We start from the raw sequence: 18401 nt of genomic DNA on the forward strand, positions 1-18401 counted from the left end.
AGCGCATCCACACTGGGGAGAGGCCCTGCGAGTGCCCCACGTGTGGGAAGAGGTTTCAGACCAGCTCAAATCTCCGTCTGCATGAGCGGATTCACACAGAGGGGAGGCCCTTCCACTGCCCGGACTGTGGGAAGGGATTCAAGCATAAGTTCACCCTCATCACGCACCAGCACATCCACACAGGGAAGAGGCCCTTCGAGTGTCCCCAGTGTGGGATGAGTTTCACCCAGAGCTCCGACTTGACCAGCCACCAATGGAAGCACCAGTAAGGGATGTTCTATCAGTGCCCCAACAGCAGAAGAGCTTCATGCCCAGCTCCGGCATCATCCCTCATTGGAGGACCCATATTAGAAAGAGCCCTGGTGATCCATGTTCCCTGTGATCCATGCTAGGAAGATACCTGTCCCTTTTCCTGCCCCTACCAATGACATGATGTGGGATGGAAGAACATGAGGGTCTGGCCATGGCCCTGTCATGACATTCACTCCTACCTCAGGTCATTGCCAGGGGCAGGAAAGGGACTCTTTCTCACCCCAGGGAAAAGGGTGTCCTTTGCAGACAGGAGGAAATACATTGCCGTGAAGAGCCAATTGTTGATGTTTTAGTATTCTCTGCCAATAGTTTTACTTACCCTTCTGTTATCAATATTGTTTTTGTTCCTGTTTGTTCCTTATCTCATTGCTGTTCCCAATAAATGGTTTTTATCCCAATTTAGGGTCTTTGCCTTTTGTGCTTTCCATGGGAGGCGGGAGGGCAGCGAGGGCAGCATGGTTTTAGCATGAGCAGGAAATTGGGCTATCCCATTCCTGAACCCCGGCCCATGGAAACCGAGCATCCCAGCTGGTCCCAGCCCTGGAAGCCATGGCTACAGCCTTGGGAGTGGGTCCCTGGCTGGGGCTGTGGGAACCTCTTCCCTCTGGTGCCCAGGGACAGGAGTGGAGGGAACGGCTGCAGCTGAGTCGGGGCAGGCTCAGGTTGGATGTCAGGAAAAGGTTTTTGCCCAGAGGCTGCTGGGGCCCTGCCCAGGCTCCCCAGGGAAGGGTCCCAGCTCCAGGGCTCTCTGAGCTCCAGCAGTGTTTGGACAGCGCTGCCAGGCCCAGGCTGGCATTGTTGGGGTGTCCTGTGCAGGGCCAGCAGTTGGACTGGAGGATCCTGATGGGTCCCTCCCAGCTCAGCCAATTCTGTGGTTCTGGGATCCCATGAGCCTGGGGATGGGGCTGCCAATGGTTGCCATGGCAACAGGCTGTGGCTGCAGGCCTGAGCTGGTGTCCATGGCAACCACCCCTGGCATGGGATCTCCATGGAGCTGCAGAGGGACTGACCATAGCAACAGGGGGCTGGGGATGGTTACCATTGAAGCTGACCATAGCAACAGGGAGGTGGGGATGGTTGCCCTGGAAACTGACCATAGCAACAGGGTCCTGCTGATATTTGCCTGCTAAGGATCAGATTTGTCACAGGCCTTCCGAGGTGTTCCATGGGGACTTTCCAAGAGTCTCCAGGCTGTTCCAGAGCTGGAATGTCACAGGCAGAGACAGGGGCTCCATGAAGACCTCCCAGGGCTTTCTGGGGATGGTAAAGAGCCCTGTGGGCAGAGAGTCACAGCCATTCCATGGTGACATCCCAGGGGACCTTGGGCCGCAAAGGCAGCGATCTGTCACAGGCACTCACGGGGGCTCCACGGTGACATCCCAGGAGTCCCCAGGCTGCCAAAGAGCCGGGATGTCCCAGACACTCACAGGGGTTCCTGTCATGGGCACAGTGGGAGCTTCAGGCAAAGTTTAATATTAGAGAAGCTCCTATTGGGTCATGAAGTGCAGAAAGGATCCCCAGCAGCCCCCACTGATCCCCAAATATCACCACTTAGTCAGAGATGACACAGACTCACATCAGAAGGCTAAGGGCTAAAACCTACTCATTTATTCAAACATCGACTTTTACATCTTGGTTTGCTTCAGGTGGACCTCATTGGTCATTTAATCAACACATTTCACCTGAGTGGCTAATTAAGACAACACCCTTCAGTAAACAACTTTATGGAAAAAAGCCTACTTATTTCAAACATTGTCAGGGCACCAGGTATTGATGGTTGTTTTATGTTGGGTCTTTCTGGGGGCTCTCTCGATGTGGGAAACCCTCCTGTAGCAGTTCTGTGCCAGCTAAAAGGAAGTGCATGGGACTTTTACAGTCTTCAGCTTCTTGTTTATTGTTATCTTACCTAAAGTTTTTCATTACTGTCCACAGGAGGCTCAGAATGCTGAAACAAACACCTCAAAATGGCTCTAAAATGTATGGTTTCAAGGTCTTTTAAAGTTGTCTCATCCAATCAACTCCTAAAATGTGTATTATTTCTACTTATCTACACATAACTCATCCCTTGACTGTCCACATAACGTCTGCACTGTGCTTTAATTGACCAATCACCCTGTGCCACCAACACTGCAGAAAATGGAGTAGATGAAGATGACAGGGACTACACCCCAATTCCTCCATCTTGCTGCCTTTCTACACCATACTAAAAACCCCAAAACCTAAATTTCTCACCCAAGGAACATAGCATACTACCCTCTAAACTATGTCACACTTCGGAAAATTCTAATAGTTCTCAAATTCCTGGAAGTCCTCTCCGTGGGTGAAGGTGAAAGGCAGTGTTTCTCTGGGGGTCAGGACCCCTCAGAGCAGACAGAAATATTCCCTGTGCCTTGGATTCCCACACATTTATTCTAAAATCTATTAACCCTTAACATGTGAAGTTACCCAAAAATTTTCCAGGTAAGTAGGATTTGACGGAGAAGAACTAGAGAAGAACAGAAAGACAGAAGATCCATAAAAAGACACACACATAGGTACCAACAGCTCAGGTTCCAGCATCACTAACAGAGGAACCCAAGGAGAAAGCAGGATCCAGACCCTGGGCCTCGTGCTCTGGCTTTTAACCCCCTGGGCCTTCATGGGCCCACCCCTGGGGTGGGACTGCCAGTTGCTTGTCCAATCAGAGCCAGGGTAGCACCTGCTGCTAGTGTGTGATTGACTGACAGCTGGGCCAATCAGAGCTGGGTTGACATCACCCCCTGCTGTGTGATTGACAGCTCTGCCAGGCCAGGGCTGGGGGCAGGGCTCTGTCCCACCACAAACCAAGGCCTGACCCAGCCCTGGCCCCACACATGCATTCCGAGCATCCCAAGGTGTCTCGGGACATTGATCTCATCCAGCCTCTGACAGTGACCACGATGACACTACGGAACCTCATGGAACTATGGGTTAGTTGTGACAATGGAGGTCCAAGGAAATGATGGTGAGACTGTGGAATCCAGGCATCAGGGAATCAAGGAGACCATTGTGCAGCTCAGGGGGCCTATGGAAGCAAGGATCAGTGATCGAACTGTGGTTTGATTGTTGATTGATTTAAAATAGAAACAAGGAGCCATTGTTTCACAGCGGGGCTGCATGGGGCCAATGGACCCTTGTGACTCTGTTTGGGGCTCATGAAACCAAGAAGCCATTGTGACATTGCCAGACCTCATGGAATCAAGGACACCATTGTGACAGTGTTAGGATCCATGAAGTCAAGGGAACATGGAACATGTCTGCCTGGTTTGGACTCATGGGTGCTGTCTGACAGGTCCCACTGAATTTGACATGTCAAGGGCCACTTCCCATCTGACCATGAAGCACTGGGGCTCTGTGGTTTTATTCCTATGGGAAAGAACTGTCTTTCTTGTCTAGGCACCCATGGCCAAAATTGAGATTCTGCATCTAAAATTCTCTATATGCAAGGGTTACTCCCAGACAAAATCTGCCCGTACAGTCAAGACTGGCTAGACTTGGCCTCTGGTGACTGCCTCTCATCTGCCCCTGCACCACTGGGGCTCACTTGTTTCCTTCCTATGGAGACCATTGTGACACTGCGGAGCATTGTGGAACCAATGGGCCATGGTGACACTGCAGGCCCTTGTGGAATCTGTTACACTGTAGGAACTTGTGGAACCAAGGGGAACATGTTGACCCTGCAGGGTACCATGGATCCAAGGGGCCACTGTGACACTGTGGCACCTTGTGGAATCAAGGATATCTTTGTGGCTCTGTTGAGCCGCATGGTCCCAAGGGGCCAGTGTGAAGCAGCAGGGCTTTGTGGAACCAAGAGGCCATTGCTGCATTTCAGAGCCTTGTGGAGCTAAAGGTCCATTGTGATCCTGCGAGGCAATGTGGATCCATGGGGAGCATTGTGCCATTGCAAGGCCTCATGGAATCATGGAGACCCTTGTGACACTGTGGGGCCTCATGGAGGGAAGGGGCCTTTGTGACACTATGGGAAGTTGTGGAAACTTTGCGGGGGGCCATTGAACACAGCAAGGCTTCATGGAACCAATAGACCATTGTGACACTGTGGAGCTTTGTGGAACCATGGGGACCATTAAGATCCTTAAGGACTTGTGTAATCAAGGGGCCATTATGACACCTGAGGGCATTATGGAAGCAGAGAACCACTGTGGCACTGCAAACCCTCATAGAAGCAAGAGAACCATTGTGACACTGCAGGGCCCTGTGGAACCAAGGGAACATGAAATAGGTGTGGCTGCCTTGGCCTCCCAGGGGTCACCTGACAGGTCTGGCTGACCTGGGAATGTGGAAGGCTGCTCCCATCTGCCCCTGAAACACTGGGGCTCTGGGCTTTTCTTTTTATGGAAAAGAACTGTCCATTTTTTTCCAGGCATCCATGGCCAAAATTAGGATTCCACCTCCAAATTTCTGTGTATTAAAGGATTGCTCCCAGACAAAATTTACCAGGACAGACAAGTCAGGCTGGTCTTTGACTCCTGAGGGACAGCATTCACTTGTTTTCCAAACACTGGAAAGGGCTCTGCGCTTTTCTTTTTATGGAAAAAACTCCCATCCCTCTTCTCCAGGCACAAATGTCTGAAACTGGGACTCCGCATTCATAATTTTAAATATCCATGAGTTGCTCCAAGCATACCTGCCAGGACAGACAGGTCAGGCTTGCCTTGGCCTCTGGTGGTTGCCATTCATCAGCTTCTGAAACATGGGGCTAAGTGGTTTCCTTCCTATGCAGGCCAATGTGACATTTGGGAGCCTTGTGAAACCTTCATTTGGCCATTGTGACACTGCAGAGCACCATGGATCCAAGGGACTATTGTGACACTGTGGAGCCTTGTGGAACCATTGCAGATCATTGTGGCTCTGTTGGGCCCAAGGGACCAGAGCAAAGCAGCGGTGTGGAAGTTAGCCCAGCTGTAACTCAGAGTCAGACGGATTTTATCCCGAAGAACTGGGCATGAGTTTCAAGCCCTGGGAATCATTCATTTAATTTAGGGTAAGTTTGAGAGTTCCCCCATAAGCCTTTAGTGTTGTTATGCTAAGTAGTCCAAGTTCTTCTCCTCCAGTGGTTACTTGTTTCCCCTACAGAATTATTGTTCTAGAGTGTTTTACCCTCAAGTGTATATATTGTTGCTTTGCCTTTTTCTCAGGTCTTTGAATCCCATCCCTCGTCCTGTGCTTGACTTCTCCAAGTTTGTTGTTTTTCACCCTGTTACTAAAGTTCTTTTTGGGCAACTCCATTGATCTTGCTTGTTGTAGCACTGGTGGGTAGGACGATTGGGACGGACGGAGGTGAGAGATCTCTGAGGCCAGGTCTTTCAACTTGTGGTTTATTGCAAAGGGTGTGGGTGCAGGGGCCTTGTTTGGAGCTGCCAGCCACAGCTCGGAGCAGGCCCGAAAGAGGAGCTTGAAAGAGGCGCCCAAAATGGATGCCCAAAAGAGGAGGGGAGTCCCCGTTACAATACAATAAATCTTCTGTGCTGCATATTCTAATTTTCAGTAACTAATCTAGTGCAAGATACAAATCTTATAGCATTTACATACAGCCTATAAGAATCATTACATTACCATACTGTGTTACATTTTAAACCCGAAAAACTACTCTTTGGACCCCTTCTGCCAAGCTAGTGGGGTCTGCTCTGACTCTTGGACCTGTCTGCAAGCAGAGGGAGTTGTTTCATCAAAAGGGGATTACCTTCAGCCGGCCATACCATTGTTTTCCAGTTGTTCAGTAACTAAGGCTTGGTATCTCAAAGCTTGCTTTCATTTCAATCTGACAGTTTCCATATTTTCAAAATCTTTTGCCAGGCAATCATATTTATAAGGCTTTTCTGTTTCATCTTCCCTTGCATCTGCTCCTTTTCATTTTCACCACGCTTGCCCTGAAGTTGGGGAACCAGAAAGGTTTGTCACAGCCACCCTCATGGAGACATTTGGCACCCAAACAGGGACCCTGACATTCAGGCATGTCAGCTGGGGTTAGCTGATGGATAGGCCAGTGCTCCCCAGGATTTTGGATTGTGCCAGGCTGGCAGATTCATCATTTCTTTGAGGGACCTTGGCCAGTGTGCTGGTTTAGGGCAAATTTGTTAAAGAGTGTGCAAAGGAGGGCCCTCCTCCAGAAAGGAAAACCCACATGGCCCCTCCCCCCAACCGGTTCAGGAAAAAATTCCTCGGAGAGAGGTGGAAAAAACCTGTTTATTTGACACGCACAGCACCCCCCAGCACACAAAATGAACAATACCAGATGACACCGCTCTGACTAAGATGACAAAATCAGAAAGTCTCTTTCGGGGGTGGTTGCTCTGTTCTCAGTCCCTCCGGCGCTGGGCAGCTGCTGCAGCCAAACCTTTGGTGTTCCTGGGTCCCAGTCTGGAGCAGGTTCCAGATGGTCACAGGAACAGGAGAGGAGAAACAGTCCGGGAAGGAATTTGGACTGTTTAGCTAAACTAGCTAATAAGCAGAAGCAAAAGCGAGAGCAAAAGCAAGAGCAGAAAAGCAAGCAAGCAAAGCAGCAAGCTGAAAGCAAGAAGTGAAAAACAGCCCTATGTACTGCTCATTTCTGTGTCCCTGATAAGGGAAACCCAAACAAAACTTCCACTCTTCAGAGTCGGTCTTAAAGGCACAGAACAGATAAATGGGGATACAAGCATCATAACGTCACCCCAGGACAGCCAGGATCCACAAGGGAAAATGACAGTTTCACCTGCATAGGATTGCAGGTGGGTTTGGGGACACACAGGACAATTATTGCCCATTTTGTCACTGTCTTTTTACAATACACACCGATGTCCCATAACTGATTTAGGGTGTTCCAGTGGCTGTTCTACGTAAGGCAGAGAAAGAGAAAAATGGGCAGCCGGATGTCCAAAGTAGAAAGGTGTGTATATCAATGCTTTAGGTTAATTTTCACAGATCATGACCAAATATCTTCAAAGAACAAGTTAAAATCAATCCTGAGGCGGATCATTAAAAATTCTCCAGATGCCCCTGAGCCTCACCATCCTCCCTCCATTTTGGCTCCTCCACTTCCTGCTACCAAAACTTTCTCTTCCACCCTGAATGAACCTCCAGACTCCACCCCCACAACTGTGGGTCATGCCTCACTGTCAGTCATTCCACCTTCACCCTGGGCCATGCCTCCAGAACTCCACCCCGGAAGTCCGCCGTCCTAAATCAAGGCCCTTCCTTCCAACACCTGACAAAATGGCAGTGCCCTTTGCCTCCCCCTCTGGCGACAATATAACCCCATGATCAAAGATACTAAACCCAACAGTCACAGTGTTTCTAATCCAAATGTTTCTGCTCCAAGTTGCTCTTCATCCCCAGAAGACAGTTTGGATTCCCCAGAGCCACCTCACTCCTCAGCCCCAGAAGATCCCCAGGAAAGGATCCGGAAAGAAGCAGTTAAGGAAGGAGACTGGCAAACAGTCTCAACAACTCCTCATTGCCCCCGTATGTTATGAAAGAAGGGGGCAGAATCCCATGTATCAGCCATTGGCTTGCAAGGAAATCAAGGATCTGTGTAGGGCAGCTAAAGACCATAGGAGGGACTTACCTTGTTTTAATGGCCTAATGAGGGCCATGTTTACAGCACATATGTTAACCCCCTGTGATTTAAAATATAACATGACCATGTTGTTGTCACCTACAGAACACACCCTGTGGGAAGGGGGATGGAAGTGTTTACTAAATCAATTAATAGCAGACTATGCTAATAATGAGGCAAGGGTGGAATTGACAATCAACCATCTAGCTGGAGAAGGACAATACAGCCTACCAGATGATCAAGCAGCAGGTATCCTCAGAGAAGTATTGGATGATATCAAAGAGATGGCTTTGAAAGCTTTAATCCAGGTATCGGATGGTAGCACCCCCAGTTTGGACTACCTTGGGTGGCTGCAGCTAAAGCTTTAGGACAATTGCACCATCTTGGGTGCCTGTTAACTAAGCAAACCAATGCTATGTCCCTCACATTGAGTGGCCTGCTTTTAGATATAGAGACCATCAGACATGCCACCATACAGAACAGTGATAGAGTTTTTACTCTGGGCACATGAGCATGGCTGTGTAGACTCTGAGGGATGTATTGTATGAACCTCTTCAGCCACAGCGAGTCAGTCCACAAGAGCATTCAGGTACTGAAGGAAGGGTTCAAGAATCTTCAAGTGGAAAACAAAGACTGGGTCAATAAACTCTTCCAATGCAAGGGACTAAAGGGTTGGATGATATCTAGCTAAAACAGGGCTATTAATTATCTTAGTTGTTGTTGTATTGTTAATTGTCCCATGTTTGTTTGGGTCCTTCTAGAAAATCTTACAAAATTCTTTCAGTTCCATCTTTGTTGTAAAACAGAAAGGAGGAAGATACTCAACACAGGATCATCATGGACTCCCGGGAGGAGAGAATTGGAGGCCAGGATAGCACAAAAACCTCTCAGAGACTCAGTATGGGAAGGAAACACCTCTATAAGTACCTAAAAGTATTCTTAAATCCATAAAGTTCCTTAAAAACCTTGAGTATCTCAAGGCATTAATGGGCCCAACTGAGTGTCAGGACAAAGCTCTCAAGGGACTCATTAAAGCAGATGACTGGGGCTGTGATTGCACAAACCTCTTACAGAGTCCATCAAAAGGGAAACACCAAGTAGCTTAAAATAACTGAAGGACCTTGAAGTAGTAATGAGCCCCACTGAGTGTTGTTATTGACAAAGCCTCTCAAGGGACTAATTACAGCAGATAATTGGAGGCCATGATGACAAAAACTCTCAGAAATTCAAGGCAAAAGCCAAACCCAAAGTCCTTTGAAAAACCTGCAATCCCTGCAGGGAGCATGAAGGAGCCCCCAGGGCCATTCCTGAGCAAGGCTCCGCAGGGACTTCTTCCAGCAGATCCTTGAGGCCACTGGGATGTGGGCTAGGGGGGGATGCTGAGGGCAGGACAAGGGGCTGAGAGTGCCCAGCCTGGCTGGGGCTGTGCCAGGAGGCCCCAGGGCCTCAGGACAAGGTGTCTCCTCACAGCCCTTGGTGGCACAGACCCTGCTGTACCCCAGCTGTCTCTTTGTCTGCAGCTGCCATCAGTGCCTCCAGTTTTCTGCTCTGCCGGGGGCCTGGGGACACTTTCTCAGTTGTGTCCCTCAGTGGGACCCATTAAAAGTCCAAGAAAGTTTGGAGTTGGATTCTGATTTGGAGTTCTGAAGAGGTTTCTTCAGGTCCTTCTCAGTTACTGATGTTCAGGGCCTGAGCACAAAGCCCCAGAGGCTCATTAAAGTCATTGTGCTGTGTCTGTGCTGCTGAGTTGGGCTGGGCACCTGGCACAGAGGCAGCTCCTGGTAACCAAGAAGAGCTTCAAAAGCACATTTCTCTTGATGAGCAGCTCTTTTCCCAGCCCGGCAGGGCTAGGGCACTGCCTGCAGCCAGCCCAGGCACAGCACAGAGGCACAGAGAGCTTCAATCAGTCAGGGCTGGGAAGGGGCTGAGAAGTGCCTGGGGCAGAATCACTGCCAGCCCTTGGCACAGGAACCTCGGGCTGCAGCACAATGCAGCTGCAGCTCCTCGAGCCATCTCCTAAAGCTGGAACATCCCAATGCCTACAGACTCTGTGAGTACATTCTCTGATTGTCTCTTGTGCAGAGCAGCCAGGGGTGCCCGGGCTGTCCCGCAGAGCAGGGTCCTGCAGCCCAGGGCGCTGTGCTGGGGCAGGGACTCTGCTGCCTGCCAGAGACAGCTCTCAGCCAGCCCTGGCAGCTGCTGCCAGCACTGGGGGACAAGATCTGGGTGGGAGGAGACAGCTGCTAATGCTTGGAAGTGTTCTCCTTGTGTGGTGGGGACGTTGCAGTGTTCAGGGCTGCTTCTAGGGTAACATTTAACAGTAGAACATTTCCAAGTAGGTTATACATGGAGCATAGTGAGACAGTGGCTGCATAAAAAGAGAAAATCCTGCTTTTTTGCTCTACTGCTCTGGTTTGCCAAAATTGGATTTTGGCCACAGATATTCATCTCTCCGTTAATGTTGAGGAAAAAAAATTCTCTCAGATCTCAATAAACCAGGCAGTGAGAGAAGTCAGCAGAGGGCCCATTACAGGCAGCAACAGTGTCACTTTTCCAGACTCCTCAGGGTTGCTCTGATGGTGCCATCAGAGCCTGCAGAGCCAGAGAGGCCCCTGGGCAGTGCCAGAGCTGGGAGGGGTCTGCAGGGCAGAGCTGAGCCCCCAGGGCTGGGCTTGGCTCTGGCAGTACTGTCAGGGCCCAGCCCTTGGCACAGGGAAGCAGCTGCTGGCAGGGACAGCTCCAGGCAGCAGAGCCCTGGGCAGGCAATGGGGAGAAAGTGCCCCTCAGTCTGTGCTAAGATATTTAAAGTCATTTCCAAACACAACTATTGCACGATTACTTTTTTTACAGATCTCAATGCCAAGACATTGCAAATGTGCAACAGCAGCTCCATCAGGCACTTCCTCCTGCTGGCATTGGCAGACACGCGGCAGCTGCAGCTCCTGCACTTCTGCCTCTTGCTGGGCATCTCCCTGGCTGCCTTCCTGGGCAACGGCCTCATCATCAGCGCCATAGCCTGCGGCCACCATCTGCACACACCCATGTTCTTCTTCCTGCTCAACCTGGCCCTCGCTGACCTGGGCTCCATCTGTACCACTGTCCCCAAAGCCATGCACAATTCCCTCTGGGACACCAGGGACATCTCCTACACAGGATGTGCTGCACAGCTCTTTTTCTTTGTGTTCTTCATCTCAGCAGAATTTTCCCTCCTGACGATCATGTGCTATGACCGCTACGTGTCCATCTGCAAACCCCTGCACTACGGGACCCTCCTGGGCAGCAGAGCTTGTGCCCACATGGCAGCAGCTGCCTGGGCCAGTGGCTTTCTCAATGCTTTCATGCACACGGCCAATACATTTTCCCTGCCCCTGTGCCATGGATATGCCCTGGGACAGTTCTTCTGTGAAATCCCACAGATCCTCAAGCTCACCTGTTCGCACTCAATTCTCAGGGAATTTGGGCTAATTGTGTTTTCCATCTCTTTAGCATTTGGCTGTTTTGTGTTCATGGTTTTCTCCTATGTGCAGATCTTCAAGGCTGTGCTGAGGATCCCCTCAGAGCAGGGACGGCACAAAGCCTTTTCCACCTGCCTCCCTCACCTGGCCGTGGTCTCCCTATTCCTCAGCACTGCAGCAATTGCTCACTTGAAGCCCCCCTCCATGTCCTCCCCATCCCTGGATCTGGCACTGTCAGTTCTGTACTCGGTGGTGCCTCCAGCCCTGAACCCCCTCATCTACAGCCTGAGGAACCAGGAGCTCAAGACTGCAGTCTGGAGACTGATGACTGGATACTTTCAGAAACATTAAACTGCTGGCCAATTTCTGCAAATCATTTGAAATAAAAATATTCTTTAATAGTTCTGATTGGTTTGGCTGTGGTGGTATTTTTTCCTTCATTTTAAGTATTAATATTGTCTATAAAATTGTCACTGTTTGCACTGATTCTTCTTTTGTTTCTCTCCACATTCCCTGTGGCCACAGACTGTGTAAATGAGGGGCTGCACTCTCAGTGCTTTAAATGAACTAAGGGATCTCCCAGCAGAGTTTTCTGCAGAGATGCCCTTTTGTTGCCTTCTCTGGAGCTGCAGCAGCAATGTCTGTGTGCAGAGCTGGGGGCAGATCAGTGCTGGCCCAGCAGCTGTGCCCAGCAGCAGCAGCACTTGGTGTTGCCAGTGCTGCTGCTGTGGCCCTGCCCCACTGCCCTGGTGGCCCTGGTGTTGCTGTAGGGCATGAGTGCTCTCAGGGCCAGGCACAGTCCTGGGGGTGGCAGTGCCAGGGCTGCAGCAGGGACATGCCATGGGCACTGCTGGGGCAGTGCTGACGCCTCAGGCCAGGGCCTGGGGGCCCAGGCTCCTTGCCCAGGCTCTCTCAAGAACACACCCAGGCCAATGCTCAGCATGGAAAACCCTCATGAGCAGCCCCAGGCCAGCCGTGGGCAGGCTGGGAGCAAACAGCATGGATGGTGCTCTGCTAGGGCCATGGAGCAGAAGGGAAGGAGCAGCAGAGCAGGGGCTGATCCATCCCCAGTGCGCTGCACAGCCCAGGGCAGTGTCCCAGAGCATCCTCATGGAGCTGCCAACAACATCCCTCCTCTGCAGCCCTGGCCTCTCCCCAGCTCACACAGGTGCCCCATCCTTGCAGGCACAGACATGGCAGCACTGGCTCAGCAGCCCCTGTTTGCATTGCACACAGCAGGGGGAGCACCCCCATGCTGGTGCTGTGGGGACGTGAACCTGAGGGAGCACAAATGTCTACAGCCCCTGGGGCCAGCAAGGGCTGGGGGACAGCAGGGAAACCACTCAGCTTTGTGCTGGCCTCTGCAGTCAACCAGAAAATTTGTTCCCATCAGCTGGGAGTTTCCTGTCCCACTGCAGACGCTGTTGGTCAGAGCCAGGGCTGCCTGGCAGCCACCCCCAAATTGCCCTGAGCATTTCCTTGTCTTCACCTGTGCTTTCTTTACTCTTCCAGCTACAAATTTCTTCCTTTTACTCACCACAGGGGACTTAGAACTGGACACAGCATTCGAGGTGCTGCCCAAGCCGCGCTGAGCACAGGGGAAGAATCCCTGCCCTGCTCCTGCTGGCCACACCATTCCTGCTCCAGGCCAGGAGCCATTGGCCTTCTTGGCCACCTGGGCACACGGCTAGCTCATGTCCAGCCTGCTGTCCCATCAGTCCCTGCACGTCCCTTTCTGCCTGGCTGCTCTCCAGCCACTCTGTTCCCAGCCTGTAGTGCTGCAGGGCTTGTTGTGGCCAAAGTGCAGGACCTGGCACTTGGACTTGTTAAGCCTCACCTTCTTGGATTCTGGCCCTGGATCCAGCCTGTCCAGGGCCATGTGCATAGCCCTCCTACCCTCCAGCAGATCAACACTCCCACCCAAATTGGTGTCACCAGGGTTCCACGAGGCCCCACAGTGTCACAATGGTCTCCATGACTCCATGAGGCTTCCCAGTGTCACAATGTCCCTTTGGTTCAATGGGAGCACTCAGTATCACAAAGTCCCTTGGATCCTTGGGCCCTGCAGTGTCACAATGGCACCATGGTCCCCCAGGGCTCTGCAGTGTCACAGTGGATCCTTGGTTCCATGAGGTCTGGTAGTGCAGCAATGCTCTCCTTGGTTCCACAGTGTCACAATGGTCTCTTGGTCCCAAGGGCCACCATGAGGTCAAACATGTTTCCTTCATTTCAGGAGTCCCTGAGGTGTGGTGGTTTTCACAGCAGTCACAGAACAAGGGAAGATACAAGAAACTTGAATCCCTGTGTCAGAAAGCTGATTTATAAATTTATTATATATATTTTATTAAAAGAAAATTATATACTAAAACTATCCTAAAACAATAGAAGAAGGGATTTCTTCAAAAGGCTAGCAAGCAATAGAAAAGAATTGAATGATAATAAAATCTTGTGACTGACCAGAGAGTCCAAGACAGCCAAACTGTGATTGGACATTAAAAACAACCACATGAGACCAATCAAAGATCCACCTTTGCATTCCAAAGCAGCAGATAATTGCTGCTTACATTTAGTTTCTGAGGCCTCTCTGGTTCTCAGGAGAAAAATACCTAGCAAAAGGATTTTTCATAAAATATGTCCACATAAAATATGTGACACTGAGGAGCAGCACTGACCCCTTGGTTCCATGGGGCCCTGCAGTGTCACAATGGCCCCATCGTGACACCAGGTCCTGCTCTGTCACAATGCTCTGCATGGTTCCACAAGGCCCTGCAGGGTCACAGTGGCCTCTGTGGTTCCAGGAGGCCTCAGACTGCCACAATAAATTCTTTGGTGATGCAGTGTCCCAATGGAGCCCTGGTGACACAAGATCCTGCAGTGTCACCAGGGACCCTTGGTTCCACGGGGCACCACAGAGTCAAAATTGTTCCCTCAGTTCCCAGAGTCCTTGCAATGGAGCAATGGCCCCTTGATTCCATGTCCGCAGGCTCTCCCAAGGGTCTCCTTGGTTTTGCAGTGGCACGATGGCCCCTTGGTTCCACAAGGCCCCGCAGTGTCACAGTGACCTCTGTGGTTCCACCAGGACCCAGACTGTCACCATGGGCTCCTTGCTTCCATTCAGCCCCACAGTGTCACAATGGCCCCTTGCTTCCCCAGGCACCTGCAGGGTCACAATCATGAGAGAATCAGCCAGGCTGGAAAAGACCTTGGAGAGCATCAGGTCCAACCTGGAACCCAACACCACCTTGTCACCCAGACCATGCACTGAGTGCCACATCCAGTTTTCCATAAACACTTCCAGGGACAGTGACTCACTCACTGCCCTGGGCAGCCAGTTCCTGTGACCTAACAGTGTGCTGCCCAACCAGTACTGAGCACAGGGGAAGAATCACTGCCCTGCTCCTGCTGGGCGCACAATTCCTGATCCATAGGAGTGCCAGGGATTGGATAAGGGAAATGGTGGGGAGAAATTGTGATTGATTGATTGATTGTCAGCCATAAAGGGTCTTGATTTTCGTATGTATTCATGCTGCATTAGGAGGTGCTGGGGGTCAATATGAACTGGACACTGCATTGCTGATATCAATTTATAAACAGGAAAAAAATAGGACAAAACAATTCTCTCTGCATTTTTTTCAGTACAGTATATTCACTTTGAATACATTTCTGAAATGTGTGTAATTAATCACAGAAGAACTGAAAACTTATATTATTCCCAAGGGCTTGTCTTGTTTGGGTGATTTGAACAAATGTTTAATAGCCTTTTCCAGTGAATTCCTGAACTGAAGAGCTCAAGAAAGAAGAGGCCTCTGGAGTAGTAAAATTCATCAGCAACCTCCAAGTGCTAGCAGATCCATCCCCATCAGAGCAACAACGAACAGAAATGAGCACAGCTTTGTGGCTGCCCCAGATTTGGCATGGGCCCTGGGCCTGGAGCAGGAGCAGCTCTTGAGGGCCTCAAGGCCAGGGCTCTTGTGCTGCCCTGGGTAGATGGGATGGCAGCAGGGGCTGCAGAGCTCTCAGCACCTCAGCCCAAGGGGAGCAGGGCAGCCAGGGAGCCTCCTTTGGCCTTGGCCAAGCACCTTCCCCCATGGCTGGGGCTGAGTCCTGTGGCAGCTGCAGCTGCTGCTGTGCCCTTGCCAGGCGCTGAGGCTGTGGGGCAGTGCCCAGAGCAGCCTGGCCTGAGCAGAGCTGTGGGGCCAGAGCCAGCTGGGCTGGGCTGGGGAGAAGCTCTTGGTGCTGCCCAGAGCTCAGGGTGGCTGGCAGAGCTTGCAGGGAGCTGGGCTGGGCTCCGAGAGCCTGGCCCAGAAACCATCAGTGTCCATCTCAGCCTGGCTGAGTGTGCAGGGGCAGGACTCAGGCCAGACCTTGTGGGGCAGGGCCAGAGCCTGTGCAAGACATTGCATACAGGCCATTGCAAACAGGCAAGTGGCCCAGAGAGGAGGCTGCTCTGTGCCCTTGGTGGCATGGACAGAGCAAGGAGGGGGTCCAGCACATTTGTCAGTGCCAGCCTCTGTGCCCAGCCCTTGGCAGGCCTGGCTGCTGAGCCCAGCTTTGGCCTGGGCTGAGTTTGGCTGTGGCTCAGCTCCATCCTCCTGTGGGGCTCAGGGCCTGTTCTCGGCCATGGCCAGCCCTGGCTGCCTCTCTGATGGCCCAGAGGCCGGCAGAGCCCGGGGCAGGGCTGTCTGTGCAGCCCCACAGCTGCCACGGGCTCTGCAGGAGATGGCAGAGGCTGTATAGCAGGCAGGCCATGGGGCACAGAGCCCCAAGGCTGCTGTGGGCACCACGGCACAGGGGCCGTTCCCAGCCGCAATGCTCCTGGCCTGGGCTGGGCTGCACAGGGGCTGGGCCACCATGGCTGGGCCAGCACAGGGCCACAAAGGGGCCACGCAGCTGCTGCCGGGGCTGACAGCAAGGCCAGGCTCACACAAGCAATTGCTGAGCAGGGCCTGCGCTGGCCAGGCCTGACTGTGCCAAAGGCAGAGCTCACCTGCCCTTGGGGCTGCAGGAACAGTCCTGAGCCCAAAGAGCCTCCATGGCTGTGCTGGAGACCAAGGCTGCAGGAGGAAAATGCAGGGCTGCTGCGGGATGAGGAGGGCATTGAATTCCAGCACCAGCTCAGTTCCCATGGGTTTGTTGGCTGAACAAGAAATGAACATCCCTCTGTGTCTCGGGCAGCTCCTTCTCTAAGGAAAGCAGGTGGGATTTGGAGCTAAGGAGCTGAAAGCTGCAGGTGCAGCCTGGGCTGGAGGGAGCTCAGATTTGCACAAGGCTGTTCTGAGTTCCAGAGCTTGCATGGGAGAAATGGTGGTGTAGGGGTAGTGACAGAGTCTGATTGATTGTCAGCCATGAACGGTCTTGATTTTCATATCTATTCACACTGCATGAGGAGGTACTTTTATTCAGTGTCAGCTGGAGATAGCACATATCAATAAATTGTCAGGAAAAAACCCCTAAATTTGACCTAAGTAATCTTTTTTAAGTAATCTATTCAACTTGAATAGAGTACCTGAATTTGTCTAATTAACCACAAAAGATTTGAAAATTAAAATCAAATTATTCCCAGGGGTTTGGCTTGTTAAGATGTTCTGAATGTTAATGAGCCCTGGGACACTGAATTCCTGCACTGAAGAGCTGAAGGCTGAACAAGCCTCTGGAGCAGGAAAATTCAGGAAAAAAAAAAATTGCCTGGGCTGGGCCAAGCAGGGCACACAAGCCCTGACTCCCATCCCCCAAACAACTCTCTCAGTGAGACATTTAAAAGGAATTACAATTATTTGTGTTCTCCGAGTTGGATGCTCTGGAGAAATACCCACAAGAGATTCTCAGGAGCTCAAAAGAGCAAAACAACCTTTACTGGGAACTTTAGAAAATCAGAGGAACTTTGGCAAAAGGCGAGATTCATATGACATTCAATCAACAAAAAACACTTCTCAAAATACTGACTTGGCCCATTACACTTTGCAAACTCTGAGCCTGTTCAATTTTAAGTTACTCAAAATTTGCAAGAAGAGTGAATTAGAAAGAGAGAATGACAAAAATGATACAGCGAAGCACACACACAGCTACCAATTCCTGGATTCCAGCAGCATTCAAATGGAAATTCCAAGAGGACGTAGGGTCAAGATGTGTGCTTGCTTTGTGGTCAGCCTTCAATACCCCTTGGACTTCCTGGGCTCTTCCCCCAGGTGGGACTTGGGCTCATTTGGTCCCTCAGGAGCTGGGCTGGTGGCTCCAGAGGTGGCTGTGGAGCATTGCCTGTGCTGTGCCAGGGACTGTCAGACCCTGCTGGGCTGGGATAGAGGCTCTGGGGTGTTTGGGGCTCTAGAGCAAGGCAGGGCTGAGCTTACAGGGGAGGGTAAGGTTGGACCTGTCCCTTCTTCCCCCACACACAACATGTTTCGATCCAACAATCTTCTCCAGTCTGTCACAACAGGCAGTGCTGGAGGTGAAATCCCATTCTGGCCATGGGCACCTGGCCTAGAAGGGCAGCTCTTTTCCATAGGAAGGAAAGCACAGAGCCCCAGTTTTTGGAAGGCAGGTGAGAGACTCACTAGGCCAAGGCCAGCCAGATTTGTCAGGAATGGCAGATTTTGTCTGGGACCAGTCTTTGGATATAGGGAATTTTGGAAGTGGAAACCCAATCTCAGCCATGGGCACCTCAAGAAGCAGGTCAGTTCTTTCCCATTGGAAGGAATGCACAGAGCCTTGCCAAGTTTTTTGGGGCCAGATGGGAGTTGACCCTTGTGAGACCATTGCCAGCCAGACTTGTCCTGGCAATATTCCTATTGGAACAATCCCTGGATATAAGGAAATTTGGAGGTGAAACGCCAATTCTGGCCAAGCATGCCTGGAGGAGAACAGATCTTTTCTATAGGAAGGAAAGTAAGGAGCCCCATTGTTTCAATAGCAGATGAGACCCCAAATATGTCAAGGTCAGTTGGATCAGTCAGGTTGCTCCTGGGAGGTCAAACCAGCCAGACCTATTCTGTGTTCCCTTATTTTTATGGTGCCACATAGTGTCACAAGGACTTGTTGATTACAGGAAGATCTGCAGTTGGATC

The 18401-nt window shown here is 51.2% G+C and overlaps 2 protein-coding genes across 2 annotated transcripts in view; one reads left to right on the forward strand and one right to left on the reverse strand.

Annotated features, from left to right (window-relative positions):
* LOC128943524 (zinc finger protein 665-like) overlaps positions 1-18401 on the reverse strand; it is a gene marked incomplete at both ends in the record, with an annotated part of 552916 nt that overhangs the window by 10184 nt on the left and 524331 nt on the right. The window lies entirely within an intron of this gene.
* LOC128943523 (olfactory receptor 14J1-like) lies at positions 10759-11691 on the forward strand. Its single transcript, XM_054286441.1, has one exon. The coding sequence runs from the start codon at positions 10759-10761 to the stop codon at positions 11689-11691; it is 933 nt and encodes a 310-aa protein (XP_054142416.1).

This window comes from Melozone crissalis, unplaced genomic scaffold (genome assembly GCF_028551555.1).
Source record: "Melozone crissalis strain CALT ecotype California unplaced genomic scaffold, PUWL_Pcris_2 ptg000046l_1, whole genome shotgun sequence".
Taxonomy (NCBI): Eukaryota; Metazoa; Chordata; class Aves; order Passeriformes; family Passerellidae; genus Melozone; species Melozone crissalis.